Source organism: Drosophila hydei, unplaced genomic scaffold (assembly GCF_003285905.1).
Source record: "Drosophila hydei strain 15085-1641.00,03,60 unplaced genomic scaffold, DhydRS2 tig00000063-arrow-pilon, whole genome shotgun sequence".
Classification (NCBI taxonomy): Eukaryota; Metazoa; Arthropoda; class Insecta; order Diptera; family Drosophilidae; genus Drosophila; species Drosophila hydei.
This window is the reverse complement of record NW_022045657.1, coordinates 6358093-6373885: the sequence shown is the minus strand read 5'-3', so window position 1 is coordinate 6373885 and position 15793 is coordinate 6358093. Positions and strand designations below refer to the sequence as shown.

The 15793-nt window shown below is 37.0% G+C and overlaps 1 protein-coding gene across 12 annotated transcripts in view; it reads right to left on the bottom strand.

Moving 5' to 3' along the window:
• Positions 1-7441: 7441 nt before the first annotated feature.
• LOC111601522 (polypyrimidine tract-binding protein 1) overlaps positions 7442-15793 on the bottom strand; it is a 157707-nt gene continuing 149355 nt past the window's right edge. For all 12 annotated transcript variants that reach the window (XM_023318127.2, XM_023318137.2, XM_023318135.2 and 9 more), the window contains 4 exons: positions 14020-14112; positions 8335-8551; positions 7723-7800; positions 7442-7661 (listed from right to left, as the gene is read on the bottom strand). In XM_023318127.2, the coding sequence (XP_023173895.2) occupies positions 7529-7661; positions 7723-7800; positions 8335-8551; positions 14020-14112 (521 nt within the window). In that variant the 3' untranslated portion in view covers positions 7442-7528. The remainder of the gene's footprint in view (positions 7662-7722; positions 7801-8334; positions 8552-14019; positions 14113-15793) is intronic.

The following is a 15793-nucleotide window of genomic DNA, read 5'->3' as shown; positions in this document are numbered from 1 at the left end:
AATTTTTTCTCATTATGTTTATGTCTATGTGTCATCTCAATTCCAAATTCAAATATTAATAAAAGCCAATTCGCAACAGCAATATTTCAATAAGAACATATTTATAAATCAACATATGTATATACATACTAACACATATGTACATAAGCGCGGTCACAAAGCTTGACAACTATAATCCAAGTACGAATCCACGCGAATCCAAGTCCAAGTCCTGGACAAATAATGAATGCAATTTTCGCGCGAGACAGCTAAAGCAAGGAACAGATAATACTCTAATTTACCACTGCCACAAAGTTAAAGGAAAAATGAATTATATATATACATACATAAAGAAACATACATCATATGCATATGATGAAGACGAAATTCCTTACAATTACTTACAAGCAAACATACATTCATACATAACACGCATGATGTGCGCATTGAGCAGCCGTGTAACAAGCATCCGCATATATTTGCATAGGCAGCATAAATAATTATATGAATACATATAAATACATAAGTCAACTTAAACTTATTATTTATATCCAGAAGAATAACAATGATAACAATAAAACTTATCTTATACAAGCATTAACTAAATCCAAAATAGTTCTTTGCGTGAGAATAAAGCGATGTTACATTATTTAATGAAAATATATACATATAAATAAAATATAAACCAAAAATGTCTTCTTAATCAAGCATCTTCAAAAATTCTCTACTTATTTCAGCGGTCATTATTCTTGTCTATATCTAACTGTATATGCATATATATAAAGATTGCGCCTTGTATGCGCCAGTCGTAACATTCTCTTTCCAATAAAGCTCGTTTTATTTATATATTTATATTTTTATTTGTTTAATTATAAATTAAGTTTATAGAACTCAAAGTAACATGCGATTTTTAGTTGTATATGTATGTAGGTACTTTAAAATTACTGAAAATAAAAATTGTACTAAAAGTAGTATATTCTCCTACTTTTATGATTTTAAAAGCAGCATCTTACTGTTGGGCCAAGCAGTGCGTAGGACACTGCTTGCCTTTGGTTGTTGTCTCCACTAAGTGAGTAAATTTCCAACAAAAATTCTGAGTATAGAACATTTTTATACTGAGGATTGCATATAAAAATTATTATAATTCATGTAATAAAATCCCAGGTAGTCATCGAGTATTGCAGCTAAATTCATATGAATTTAAATATGTATCTATCTTTCCCACAATTTGAATTCTGGTAAATGAAGTCAGCAGATTTCAGCAGATCAAATTAGTTAAATTCATTAAATCGAATTTCAGATATATAATTAAAACTTTCTTCTATTCAAAATTGGAGGAACTGAAAGATGTATTTAAACTGCAAAATATTCATAATCTGTATATCACATATATGGCAAGATCGATGCAGCTAATCGTCTAGATCACGAAAATAAGCTCTTTATATTGTCTAGCATTAATGCTTCTGTCGTCAGGCGCATTCTCAACAAGGAGGCCCAGTTGAGCATACTCAAATCCTGTCCCAGCAAATAAACCATAGATAACGCAAAAAATTATAGTTTTAAATGATTTAAATCATTTTTTTATTTTGTATTTATTTCTCAAATATTTTTAATAATAATTAATATTATAATAATTAATTAATGCTTGTAACATAACAAATATTCACTTATTTCATTGTTTGAAATTTTTCCTCTGCACACAAATCTTTTTGACAGTTTTTCACATGCTCTACAGAATGTCTTCATTTTTTAGATTGTTTTTGTTTTAATTTTTATTGAATTCTTAAGTTTGTCACGTCTTTGCGCACCTGCAACTATGGCCAAAGTCGCCTTTCTACCTTTCCTTCCAGCAGAATGCTCAACTTCGTCCGGTGCCTGTCCAAAACACGTGAAAACACAAAATGTAGAATTTAGCTGATTTTCACATCATTTTTTGTTCTTTGTTTCAAGTTTAATTTCGTTTTAATGTATAATTGGAGTCGCTTAGCTGCTGTTGGATTTATCTTATTTTTCTTTTTGCAACCACAATACATTTATATATATATATATATATATATATATACTTTTGTATTTCTTTCGTTATTTATATATATACAATACACATAATAGATTTATAGTAAAATTTGGTGAGGAAAATCTTGTTTTGTTTCGTTTCGTTTACTTTCATTTAGAGCGTAAAATGATTAAATTTCTTTTATTGATTTACCTTTATGAGTAAGTTGTACAATTAGAGAGCACAAATGTTAAAAAGTGTTTATCGTGGTGTAAATTTAAAAAACTTCTTGTAACAAATACCTTCAAGTTCGATTTTTGATTGTTTCGCGTGATTTGTTTTTTTTTTATAGTTTTTCTTTTTTTTATGTAATTAGAGTTTCGGTAAGTTAAGCAATATTTAGATAAGAATCAAGGATACAGCTTTGAAGCTTCTTGGCAATATCTGTAAAAACTGTGATGTTTTCGTAAGTATAAGAGCGAGTGCTTGAGAAACAGACAGAGATAGATAGAGAGAGAGAACAAGAGATAGAGAGACAGAGAGAGTGCATGTATTTAAGTTTTTTTTTTGTTTTCATTCAGTTTTTAATTTTGTTTCGTAATATTTGAATCTCGAATATTGGGTACCAATAAATTGCAACAAACTGCCAGATTTTCCAGCCCGTTTTGTTGGAGTTCATTTAAATATGTAAGTTCTTTAAGATAATTGATTATTTTTAAAAACTTGGACCCTAGTTGAATTTTGCCATAATTTTTTACTAACGCGCACAAAGTTTATAGACATACCCAGGATAAGAAAAGGAAAGTAAAAGTACGAGACAAAAGTAGACTATGCATAAGGTTAAAGAATTTTAAAATAGATCAACATTTACCATCTACACACAAAATGTAATGTTATGCAATGTAAATGTATATTTAATTCACTGCTGCAAATTGTTTTCTTAGTTTCTGTTTCTGTTTTTAGCATGTATTTATCATTTCACTAAAAAGTAGGAACTTCTGCCTGTTTTTCTGTTTTTGTAAACTGTTTTGTGAGTTTTCATGTAGTTTTGATGTATCAATTTTCCAAGAACTGAACTCAAGTGTACAAGAAACAAGTCAATATTAATAAATCAAGTAAGCACAGATTTCGCTAGCTATAATAGGTATGATTATATATATATATATATATATATATATATATATATATATATATATATATATTTATATATACATATATATATATTAGGTATATATTTTTATATACGTTGCAAGCGCTTGTCCAATCGCCAAAGTAAACAAGAAAAATCTCTTAATACAGTACGAACGCAGCAACGCTTTCATTTAAACTTGATTCCTTTGCACTTTCTGCTAAAACCACACACAAAATTTATTTGCTACTAAAAATACTAATGAGCACACAAATCTATAAAATCTATAAAATATTGTACCAAAAAACATTTGAAATAAACTTCTTAAAAAAGTATACTGTAACTATAATATATAAAATTAATAATTAATTTTCTGTCTTTCTCCGTTGGCAAAATATTTAACAAATTCTCTATGCTTTCATCTATTAATTGTCATTGTCTACGACTACAACGACGTTATCTGGTACACGCACTCGGTTCCGGTCCGTTATCTTAAAATAATTTCGATTTTTTTGATCAATTTTCAATTTTCAATTTATAATAACATGCGATTTTGCTGCATTTCCGATATAACTTAAGTTCTAATGCTGTTGTTGCTCTAACCCAAACACGCTTCAAATTCTTGACTCTCTTTGCCGGGTCGCTGCGGTAAATGTGTGACTGCTCAGAGCGGAAATGTGGGGACATATTGAGTATACGATTTGTGTGAATTAATAATATGCTATGACAAATGTGGTTGATATGTTTCTGTTGATGCATCCGTTTATAAGTATGTTGCGCATGCTGTGAATCGATGTGAATTGGCTATAAAGAAAATGTGTTCCACCTTTAGTTCATATCGTTCCCGACATCTCCTTTCAGTTTGTTACTTCTACTTTTCTGCTCTTGCTTTCAATAAAATAATCCATGGATTATAGCTACAATTACACATATAGCACATGTATTTAGCATGCAAGCACGTAATGTATGTAGTAACTACGACTGATACACACACTTACGCATACGCAAGTGTCTGTAGGTATGTATGTAAATATGTATGCTAACAGATGTGCATATGTAATTCATGTTTACTTAGTCTTGAATTTAGTTAGATTCACAATATACATTTTGGTAAAACGCCGTCATGTAGCTCGCCAAGTACAACTTATAACTCTGTTCGCTATGCTTGGTTTAAACATTATTTTAAATATATTTATTTGTTTGTTTGTGTTTTTTTTATAAATATTTGCTTTATATCTTTATGAATCCCCCTCAAGCCCGCATCTGAGTTGCGTCTATTACATCGGGCAGGCCTCGATCATTAAATGTAATTGTTAATCTGATAAATTTTTAATTATTAAATTCTTCAATGTACTTGTAAACTATTTATTCAGTTTGTTGCTTTTCTTATAGATTTTTCTCATTTTTCTTTTTATTTTATATGTTTCTCTACATGTTAAAGTAATACTTTTAGTGTTCTCAAATAGCTGCATTGCGTATTTTGCACTCATTATGATGTATGTACTAAGTATGTATATGTATATAGTTCTATTAATTCGCATGCTGCTTTTCTCGGTGTGTCCTTTTGTTCAATATCAACATAAGCACGCTGTGGCGCGAATTGTAACCGTGTATCTGTATCTGTATCTGTATCTGTATCTGTATCTATCTGTATGTATATTATCGTTGGGCTAAATATTTGATTACGCTTTGAACGCTCCATACCAAAAAGCCGGCGCACTAACATCATTTCTTAATGCATTTCGATTGATTTCGGTTGGGCAAAAGTGTGAATGTAAATATGTGAGTAAGTGTGCGTTTGTGTGTGTGTCTATGTCTGTGTGTTTTTAGTGGCGAAGTATCTTTTGTGTGTCTTTAGATTGTTTCACACAAACAACATAAATATTTTATGATTCAACTTTACACATATTTACTTTACTTTACTTTACTTTCTTAGCTTCTCATAATTTCAATTGTTTTGTTTTCTTAGGTTTCCTGTTGTTGCTTGTAAGTAATTATAGGCTTGGAAATACTTTTATGAAATTTTTGATTTGTCAAGAGTTCATTTGAAATTCTAGCAGTCGTGGGTTTGATATATATATATATATATATATATATATATTGATTTATTTATAATTATCTCTTTTTACCTTGCATCGATGCGCTAACAAAACGTGTATGTATATATATATATATATATAAATATATATATTTATATATGTATTTATATCGTAGACATAGACATAGGCATAGACATAGAGCATATATGTATATATATATAAGTTAGTTTGTAGATTAGTTAAGATTAGGATAGAATGTATACATGAAACGCTAGAGTTTGTTTCAAAATGTACTTTAAGCATTTGAGTTTCATGAGAAATATGTGGGAGTTCGTGTGTGTACTTAGTCTATGGCTAAAGTATGTTTTTTTTTCTCATTTTGTTTTTGTTTTCGTTTCTGTTGTAGAGCTTCAAAGGAACTCAGACACACATGCAAATTTGTCCCTAGCTTAAACCATACTCAACCATATATCGAATATGTATGTAGGTTTTCTTTTGCCATAGGTAATTAGCAGCTGCAGTTTGCGACTTCTTTGATTATTGTAAATACCATATGCAATTTTAATTTTACATTTGACATTATTTTACTGTTGCTTTTCGTACACGTTTTATGCTTCAAATTTACCATTTCAGTTAATTGTTAATTTTAAATTACGATCACTGCTACTTATACTTATTAGCTAAATCCATATCATTCAGTTACAGTTACAATTAGTTTATTAATCATTATTCCTTTTATTTCTCTTTTCTTTTGTTTTATTTTTGTTTTTTTTTTTGTTCTTTTGCGCCAACGTATAAATAATTTCACTTTCTAAATATATATAAACATGATGTGTGTATAGTTAGTTGTGCCTGTCTGCTTGTGTGTGTGTGTGTATGTGTTTCTTTCTTATGGTTGTGTGGGGGTTCTTTTTGTAAAATTATCAAAAAATCATTGAGTTTTCTTTTTGTTTGTATCTGTTTCGCTAAAAACACTTATGTCTTTCATGTTGGTATGCTTACGTCTAAATATAATTATGATTTTTGAGATTTTACTTTCATAGCTTAAAATTTGTTTTGTTTCCTGTTTCATGTTTTTGTTTTAGTTCAACATATACTTACATATATGTATATGCATATCCACTATACAGTATATATATATATATATATCTTGGTTTTTATCTTAACTTTTTTCTTTATGTGTACATACATATATTTTGATAATTTAACAACATTTACAAATACACACACACACAGAAGGTTTTACGTACGCATTTTACATTGTTTTTCTTTTGTTTAACTATTTTTAAAAGTATTAACATTAATTTTTGTTTTTCTCTCTTTTGTATTTTAATGCTAAACGAACGAACCGATAGACTAAGTTTATAATGCGGTCGATGCTTTAATAATTAGAATCAATTACATTTCAGCGCCTTTACTTCTTGTTTTTCAATTACACTTAAAGAGTGATGGGATATTGTTTCTTTGTTTGCCTTTGTTTTCATAAATTACTTTTTACTTTATTCGCACCGCTTATAAATTGAAAATCGTTTAAAAACTGTTAAAATGCGCTCATGCAATTTAAGTTAATTTTGTTTATTTTTTTTGTTTTATTTCTTTTGTTTTTGTAAAAAATTAGGGTTACCAATGAAAGTTTTTGCATGACTTAAAATATAATAACAGTAAATACTCGTACATAATAAAACAATGGTTGTTTGTTTTGTTTTTGCTTACTTCATTGTTTAACATAAATTGTTTTGTTTTAGTTTTCATCCTTTTCTTGTTGTTTGTTTGCTTAATTTGACTATCTGCAGTTTCTTAAAACCAAAACACAGAACAGTGCAAGTTAATTCTAAGTTCGTTTTGTTTCTGCCTTCTCTCTATGCAATGCAACTTACTTATAAACTACATTTAAGATTTAAGTTTAAGCTTATGATTATACGACGTCGCTGATTGTTTAGTGGGTTGTTTGTGTGTTTCCCCTTTTTCTGTTGTTGTTGGTTGAAGTTTGAAATTGTATTCTTCAAAATACATATACAATATATCTATATTTGTTTATTGTGTAAGTTTTGTTTATTAGGTTTTAGAATTTCTGTAGTTAGTGCTATGCGAATTTTTTCATATGATGAGAACAGTATTTAGATATTAGATTATATTTGTATATAAGTAGCTATAGCTCTCGCATCGATTGTTGTTGCTGTTGATGTTTGATGGGGTGGGTTGATCCTATTGTGGTTGGTTGGTTGGGTTTGCTTCTCAGTTGAAGTGGATGTGTTGGCGATTGCCTTGCATGCCGCTTGTACTACGAATAATAGATTGTATCTGTTGCTGCCAAAAGAACTGCTGCCGTAGTGCGAAGCTGCTGTTGGCACCTAGTCAAGTTCAGTGAACCTGACCACGGGTCGGATTCTAGATGTTCGACTTGGAGAAGCTCACGCGCAAATGGTTTGACTCGGACAGCTGATGATTATGCATTTTGATTAGTGCCAGCACGGCCTCCTCAACCGACGACAGTTGCAGCAGAGCCATCTTACGGTCCTTGCTAGAAGTGGATACGTATCTAATTAGATATATTCATTCTTCGTTTTTTCATATTAACTTACGGGAAAAATTTGAATGCTTTCACTTCAAAAGTGTTGGAGGTGAAGGCTTCTTTGATGTCATCCTCGGTGCAGGATGAGCTGTAATATGCAGAAGGAAGAGCGTTCGTTCGCTAAATTAACACCTATCGATTTAAATTCTCATGCTGCGCGTCTATAGATATCGCATAAACACCTCAGCGCCCCACCCCCAAAACAGCGGGCATAAACACAGGCACAGACACAGGCAGAGTCACAGCCACAGCCACAGACACAGACACAGGCTACAGGCATGGCCATAAGCACATAAATTCAAACGGTAGTCTCTCCGCCTCATTCGCCCCGCTCATGTAGCACACAAAAACCTGGCGGGGCGCTTTGTCATATTTGGCAGACAAAGCGCCGTGGGGCGTTCGCCTCTGACAACGGCTGAGGCTGGGGCTGCGAATGAGCTTCGGATTCGGGCTTTGGGGGTTGGGGTACGAGTTTTGGTGGTGCCGCTCATAGCGGTAATTGTAATTGCCCGCGTGGCGTTCCTGATGAAAAACCCAACTCCAGCTGTGCATGCGTTACGCAGAACGTAGAGCGCAGGATGCCCTCAAACGTTAGTCGCGATGTTATAAAAAGGATACTTACGGAATGTTACTTAAATGCAGTGTCGCCGATGGCGGGTAGATGTTCTGATAGTTCTTGCTGCCGGGCTTCTTGAAACGGTGCAATGGATTCTGTGAATAGTCACGTGTGAGGCCCGCGTCCGGCTGTCCCTCCTTGGGCAGCTGCACGGCCTGATGTTTGCTGGCCATGACACGTATTGGCTTGCCCCATAAACGTAATTTATCAAGGTGAGACATGGCTGCAAACAAAAACAAAATAAAAGGCAATGTTAAAACGTTAAAACGAATGGCAATGCATGAATTTAGTGGCGAAAGTTGTGCCGAGGGAGCAGCCTCGTTCAACTTGTGCGGGTGATAGAATATTTGTTCACGTTCGTCTTATAACATGTGTTTCCATATGTGTATATATGCAATTTACTGTATACGATACACACACATATATATATTCAAGCTGCAAAATAAAGTTCCATGCCATCCTAGTACACCCATGCCTTTCGGAACTGAGACAGCAATAAGTACTGGCAAATATTTACATACTAAAATGTAACTGCAACTTTATCAATGTCGTCTGCCTTTGGTGATTTACAAGCAAATGACTCGCCGTAAAATGCACTGCCCACAAAAGTTGGCGCTTGTTTCAGAGTATTACTTTTTGTTTTACTTTTTTGTAGCCCTCGCGACCCGGGCCCGGACTGCAGTTTCTATCTATGTCATTGGTTGTTCTTGGTCTCGATAGTCATAACACCTGCGGCTCAGTTGCACATAGACAACAACGCCGCTTAAACGGAGTAAACACTGATGTTTCCAGTTTCATATTCGTTTTCCATTACGATTTCAATTTCGATTACGTTTTTATTCAATTTGCTGTCAAGTCATGCTGGGACTAGAACATGGCCTGCCCAAGAAAGCACTTGTCCCTTTTTACATTATTTTAATAAATTATATATAACATTTTATCATTTTGCGCAGTTGTCATAAGCACTGGGTAGGGGCTGTGCATTGGTTACATGGAAAGTGGATGACATCGCGCTGGCTGGGTTGCTTATGTTTTATTGTTAAATAATATGCTTACTCAGCCGTTTATTGTTTGCCTAATGGATTAAATGATTTTACAAAAAAATAAGGCCTGCAAATATAATAAATTGTAAAATAAAAGGCTGTCTGCCAGAGGACAGCGAGATGACGACGAGGCAACAGCAGCAGTGACAAACGCTTCTTCCATTTTTACACATGCGACTCCTCTCTCTCTCTATATTTACTTGTATATAAATATATATTTGTATGACAAACACTTGTAATAAAGATTAATGTGAAGCCGAGAGAGAGCCTGGCGTGCTTTGCTCTGCTAGCCCAAAATTTTAGGACCAACTTTGCCTATCATCTCGGCGCCTTTGAAATGGTCTGCAGCTGCGTTCGCTGAGGCAGTGGCTTTCGTGGCTTTGGGCCTGGGGCTCCAACTCAAAAAGTATCTTAAAGTTTTAATTACCAGCCTGACCAGTGGCGGCAACACCAACAGCAACAACAAATCATTATTAACTTACACAGCAAAAAGAAAAAAATTGTACAAAGTGCACGCACAGCTGAGCACCGTAGAAACACCATAGAATCCCAAAAAAAATGAAATGTGAGTTAGTAAAGTTTGCCCAAAAGCCCCAAAATGACTTGTAGATGCGTCTGTCAGGATTTGTGAGTGTGTCAAAATGGGTTAAGTCACTTTGGTCAACAACAAATGGGCAACATAATTAAAATAATATACCAAGATGATGTCCATTTGAGCCTGATATATGGGGGAACCTCGGCTGTCGCCTTACAATTTGATAATATATTATAATCGACAGATGCGCGACAGGTGCGCACTTCATCTGAAGTCAGTTCATCAGCAAAACTTTGCACCAACTAAACACTGCATAATTAATTTGGCGCACGTATCACTGGACAGTGAATCACTTAACGCTAAACTTTGCCAAGTGACACATGGCGTATACGTACTCGCACCATACACATAGTACGAGCATGTGAGTGTCAGTCCGCCTGCCCTGTGCTGCCAAAATATTTGTTTTGCTCTTATTGTAAATACTTTTATGCGTATGCGTAAGCTGGCTGCTGCTGTTGCTCATGCAAAATATTTTGTAGTAATTTGTATAGCAAAAATTTATTTACGCAAAATTCCCCAGATAACAGCAATAACAGAGAGAGAAAGAGAGACAAAAAAGGAAAGAGTAAAAGGAGAGTTTCGCAGGCCGAGGAGCTCTGCACTGCAGAGTAGCGGCAGCTGTGCGTGTGCCTATCAATTTATATGAGAGTTGTGTCTATAGTTTGTTATAAGTTGTGCAAAAACTTAATCCCGGCACGGCAGCCAACAAATGGCGCGCGTCCGGCCAGCAGCCATTTGCACAATGTCGACAGCGTCGCCAACGCCTGGCCGAGAGGGCCATTATAATATTTCCCACACACAGACACACCTTAGACCTGCTCAAGTGGAGTGGACTACCGAACCCGCCCAGTGCTTATTGTTTTTTCATTGTGTGTGTTTGGTGCTTTTGTCTATTTGTGCTTTGGCTTTGCCTCTTGATTGCTGTCGCACTTTGTTTGGTCCGAGTTAGGTCTCTCTGACTTGGTCTTGGTCTGTTTTTGGGTCTGTCCGGTGTCTGTTTGGCTCGCAGTCGCATCGTTCTCTTGACTTCATTTACACTAAAAAAGTGCTTTTTCGCTTTTACGCTGTAATTCGTATGCTGAGTGTGCAATTGTAGCCGTATTTTGTACGCAACAACAGATACCGCACGGTCTTCCTCCTGCGAGACACTTTTATATGCATGGTATGGGCTGGACCATTGGACAGGGGATAGGACATCTGCTACCTGGGCAATAGACTGGGCTGGCCCCTGAGTCGGTAATCGTCTTTGTTCTGCCAGAGTTGCGAGAGTTTTGGGCAAAGTAACGAATGAATTTGTTAATATTTTATGAGTGCATAAGTGCGCACTCACCGACCAACAGCCAGGCACCCAACACAACCAACATACTTACGCGACTTCACCTGAACAAACGGACGAAAGGGACGAGCGAACGGACAGCATGGGCGGCAGAAAGACTGGCGGCAACCGAACTCAGCCGGAAGTGTTTGCCATTTGGCAGCCCTCGCGGCACATTAGTAGTCTGTGTGTTGACGCAACGCCATTAATATTTCCACATGCTAGCAGCAAGGCTTTGTGAGTGCGAGTGCGTGCGCGTGTGTGTGTGTGTGTGTCTGTGTGTGTTGTAGCTGTACAATAATTTGCTTGTCGAATAGCTTTGGTTTTGTTGCCACAAATAAAGCGAGGCATTTGTTTGCGTATCTACAATAGCTTCATCAACTGCACCACATACTGTGGTTTACCTGTGTAGTCAACTCAATGACAAATACAATTAACAATACGCATACGGCACATTGGCTGGCTGGCTGGCTGGCTGTCTAGCCAGAAATTCAAAAAACTATCCAAAACGAATTGCTGAATGCATAACACAGAGAATAAAGAGCAAATGCAAGATATTTAAATGTTATTTAAGTAGGCAAGGGACCAAAGCGTGTAAGGGTGAAGGGAAGAGTCTCGCATTACTTAAGCATTAATCCGCTCAACGCTGGAATGCTTTTGAGCTCAAATATGCAGCAGCACAATAATGATAATAATTGAAAAAATAATTGCGTGCAACACAAAGCATATTTTATCCGATCAAAGCTAATGGCCAATGATTGTTGTTGTTGCCGGTTGCCATTCTTTTATATTTCATTTTTAAATATTTTAATAGAAATCAATGAAAACAAGTATAAAAACGTTGCAGCCGTATATAAACGACTGCGTAATACTCCTTCACAGTCAAACACTGAAAATTAATTAGAAGGAGAAAAAAAATGATTCCTTTCTAGGCCGCTCTCAGCGTCTAAAAATAATATTGTTAATGAAGATTCAGCTATATGGTCAGTGTATGGAGTAGAAATAGTTTGAGAACTAATATACCCGCTGCAGTTGCAAGCGAGCATCAAAAAAGAAGCAGCAGTAGTCCCTGATGTTATTTATTTTTATAGTGAATGGCGGCCTTTCAGTCGCGCAATTTGCTGACAATTTTCTCTGCAATGTTTAACCAACTTTCTGTGCACAACATTTATATTACAAATTTAATTAATTTAAACTTTGTCGATGGCAATGATTGCTGCATATTCTGCTACGGGCAATATGAACGAAAAATTAAATATATGTGACAAACATGTGGAATATGTGGAAATTTATTTGTTTGACATTTAAGCATCAGCAGCTTGTGCAATTATTGCATATTTACGTGTGTGTGTGTGTGTGTGCGTGTGTGCGTGTGTTGCATACCTCAAAGCGGCTTAATATGAGGCATATGCGATCGTCAGCTAATGAGTACAAACTGTCTGAAATGATGAACCACGCCGCGTATGCGCAATACTTATACCCAATTACATTGGCGTTGACACCTTCAATTTTCAATTAAGCGCCTAGCGGCAACAGAACTTTGACTGCTTTTGAGTTATTTTTCAGATCCCTGGCCATCTTCCGGACCACGGCCATTGCTTGTTGAAGTATTAAATGGTATAAAACCAAATTGAAATTGAAAAGGTGTCGCTGTCAGCGCGCTGCTTGCTTTTTGTTCTTTTTTTTTGTAATAAAGTGGAATTTGGCACGTCGGTTGGGTGCTCTTAACGCCTCGCAATGCGCGGCGATTTTCATTTCGTTTAATGCGCACACAAACAGCCAAAGGGAAAGCGTTGTATGGAGCATAAGCGACGGGGACGGAGACTGTGGCAGACTGACAATGGCAAAGTGCACACAAATAAATGCAATAAAATGATTGGCATATCCCGCTGAGCAAGAGCTAAAAACGAACAGAATGGGACAGACCTTTGTTGGACGCAGGGCTGCCCAAGCCGAGAGAGAGAGAGAGAGAGATATGTATCAAATGAGAGAGGAGGTGAGACGCAACAGGAACAAGGACCACGGCCAGCACCAGGTGTTGGGCAGGCACTGGTAATAAAGCGCTTATAAAATTTCATTTATGCGCACAGGCAGCAGGCAGCAGTCAGCAGTCAACGAATCGCTCGACTCTACTCGCATTGCTGTTATACTCTACTCAACTGTGCATATCTGTCCATTTTGCCACCTCTTTTGCTTTAACAATTTTTATTATTAATACATTTTGTTTGCTGCATTTGCAGCTGCAGCATCAACAACAACATGGCTGCCAAAGATATGCAATGTTTGGAATTTAATGTTGTTGGAATTTTCATTTTAAACAAGCTGCAAGTTGCAGTCGCCGCTGCCCTTGCCGTTGCCGTTGCTCGCATTTCATTTATATTTTGTTTGTATACCCTGTAGCTACATAATAAAGGTTATCCCTGAGTGAAGACAGAATCGATCAGGGATTTAAGATCAAAGTGCATAACTTTTTCATGCCCTTCTCTTTTTCATTCTATATTTATTCTATACTCCAGACGTTTCAGTTTCCAAATATCTGACAGAGAAGCTAACAACGGATGCATTAAAGGATATGTCATCGTTAGCCACTTCCAGTTATAGCTCTGTCATGGTTTTATTCTGCTCTTTTGTAGCTGATGCACCTTTCGCCGGCGCAACTAGCGCAGATTTTTCATTACTTTTGGGGCGGATGGCAGGGCGTGGCTTGTTGCGTTGTTGTTTCGAAGTATTTGACTTACCCAAATAAGCTTGCTGCGGCTCTGCCATTTGTATGAGTGCCGAGTCCTTTTTGTTGTACAAAATCTTTACACGTTGCACATCGCCGTATACACCTGTGAATTGCGAAATGGTTGGTATTATTAATATGGATTTAAGTTTATTGCAAGGACGTTAAGAGTACGTGGAAAAGAGAGTTAACACTAATAAAAAAAGACCACTATTTGCTGTCTTAAGAACACACATTGTGGCTGCAGCAGCAGCTGCTGCTGGTGTTGTGGGTCTAATGAATATATCCAAAAATTTTAGTCCCTGAGCTTTAGGCACTAATAAATACTCGAGCCAGCCAACGCGAGAGCTCTTACGATGCAATCTACAAAGTAGCGCGCGGCCATAAGAGGCGACTTAAGCGCCGCTCAATTCGAATGGCGGGCCAGGAAAATTCGGACAGCTAGCGGAGCATTTTATGCAACGCGCAAATGTTGCTGCCGTCAAAGGACGAAAGTTTTATACACCACCAAAAAGCCATAACGTGTACGAAGATGGTTTTCTCAGCCGCTGCTGCCGCTTGACGCCCCATCCTTAGCTGTCGTCTAGCAGGTGCGGCTGAGGCTGAGGCTGAGGCTGCTCCGTATTATTGCCGGAACGAAGCCGTTAGTATCATGTACGAAACTCATAACTAGCTCAATAAGTTTTCTCAGCTATTTTTACGACCGACTCCTAGCTATACCTCGAGCTCTATAGCTTCAACTCTGGCTACAGCCTGGTTGCCGGAGTTTCCCTTCGTAACCGGCAGCATACATTTTAAGGCTGCGACACGCGGCTGATTTTACAGCTGTCAGACAAGGTGTAAGTGTGACGTTGGGGAGTTCGCAAGTTTCGTTGTTGGCCGCGTTATTGAATTGAATTTTATGGCTTTACTTACGCGGCGACTCCGCAAAGTATGCAATATGCATTTCGTCTCGCTGCTCCAGCAGCAGCTTGTGCCGGCTAACTTTAAGATACTTTAAGTGCAGAACAAAAGTATTTGCCAGCGATTTCCTTAGTCCGAGCAATGGACTTTGCTTTGACAGCTGTCCGGAGCGGAGGTGAAAATACACTTACCCTATGCTACTTGTGACCAGCAGTCCGTGTGTAGCCAATCAGCGGCAAATTTGCAGCAGGGCGCAAATTGCCATCAAGCATAAAAAATAGTTGTTGGTAGCCGGTAGCTAAAAGCTCGCAGCACCGTCCTAACGCTCTCGACCACACCCAATGCAAACAATGTAAAGTGCAGGCGCCCTCGGTTGCCCAAGACAACAAATCGAATAATGCGAAAAGTAAATTTTCAACTACCCCAACCCCGCCCCAGAGCGTCTCTCGACAAAAACAGAAAGAACAAGAAAAACAGTAAAACTGAGTGGAGCGGGAAGCAACGCTAACAAGTTACAAAAGTAGCAATAGAAATGCAGGTAGTAAATAGTGCGGGAACATAGTTCAACAGTTGGCAGTAAATCCATTTTATACAGTCGACTGGCTGCTCGACTGGCTGACTGCACAGAGCGCATACCCGAAAGAACTGCGAACTGAAACTTGACTTATGCCAAACACCGAAAAATTTCGTTTGCTTCAAATTGGCTCGCCGTAGCAACAATTGCAGCAATAAAGCAAGCCAAGCGAGCCAACTTACTCGGGCAAACATCGTACGTATCTGCTGCCAGGCATCGGCTATGGAGCATATTGAATGCCAGTCTGCTGGCCACCAGCCAGCATTGCAGCAGTGTTAGCGTTAGCGTTAGCAGTGGCAGTGGCAGGCAG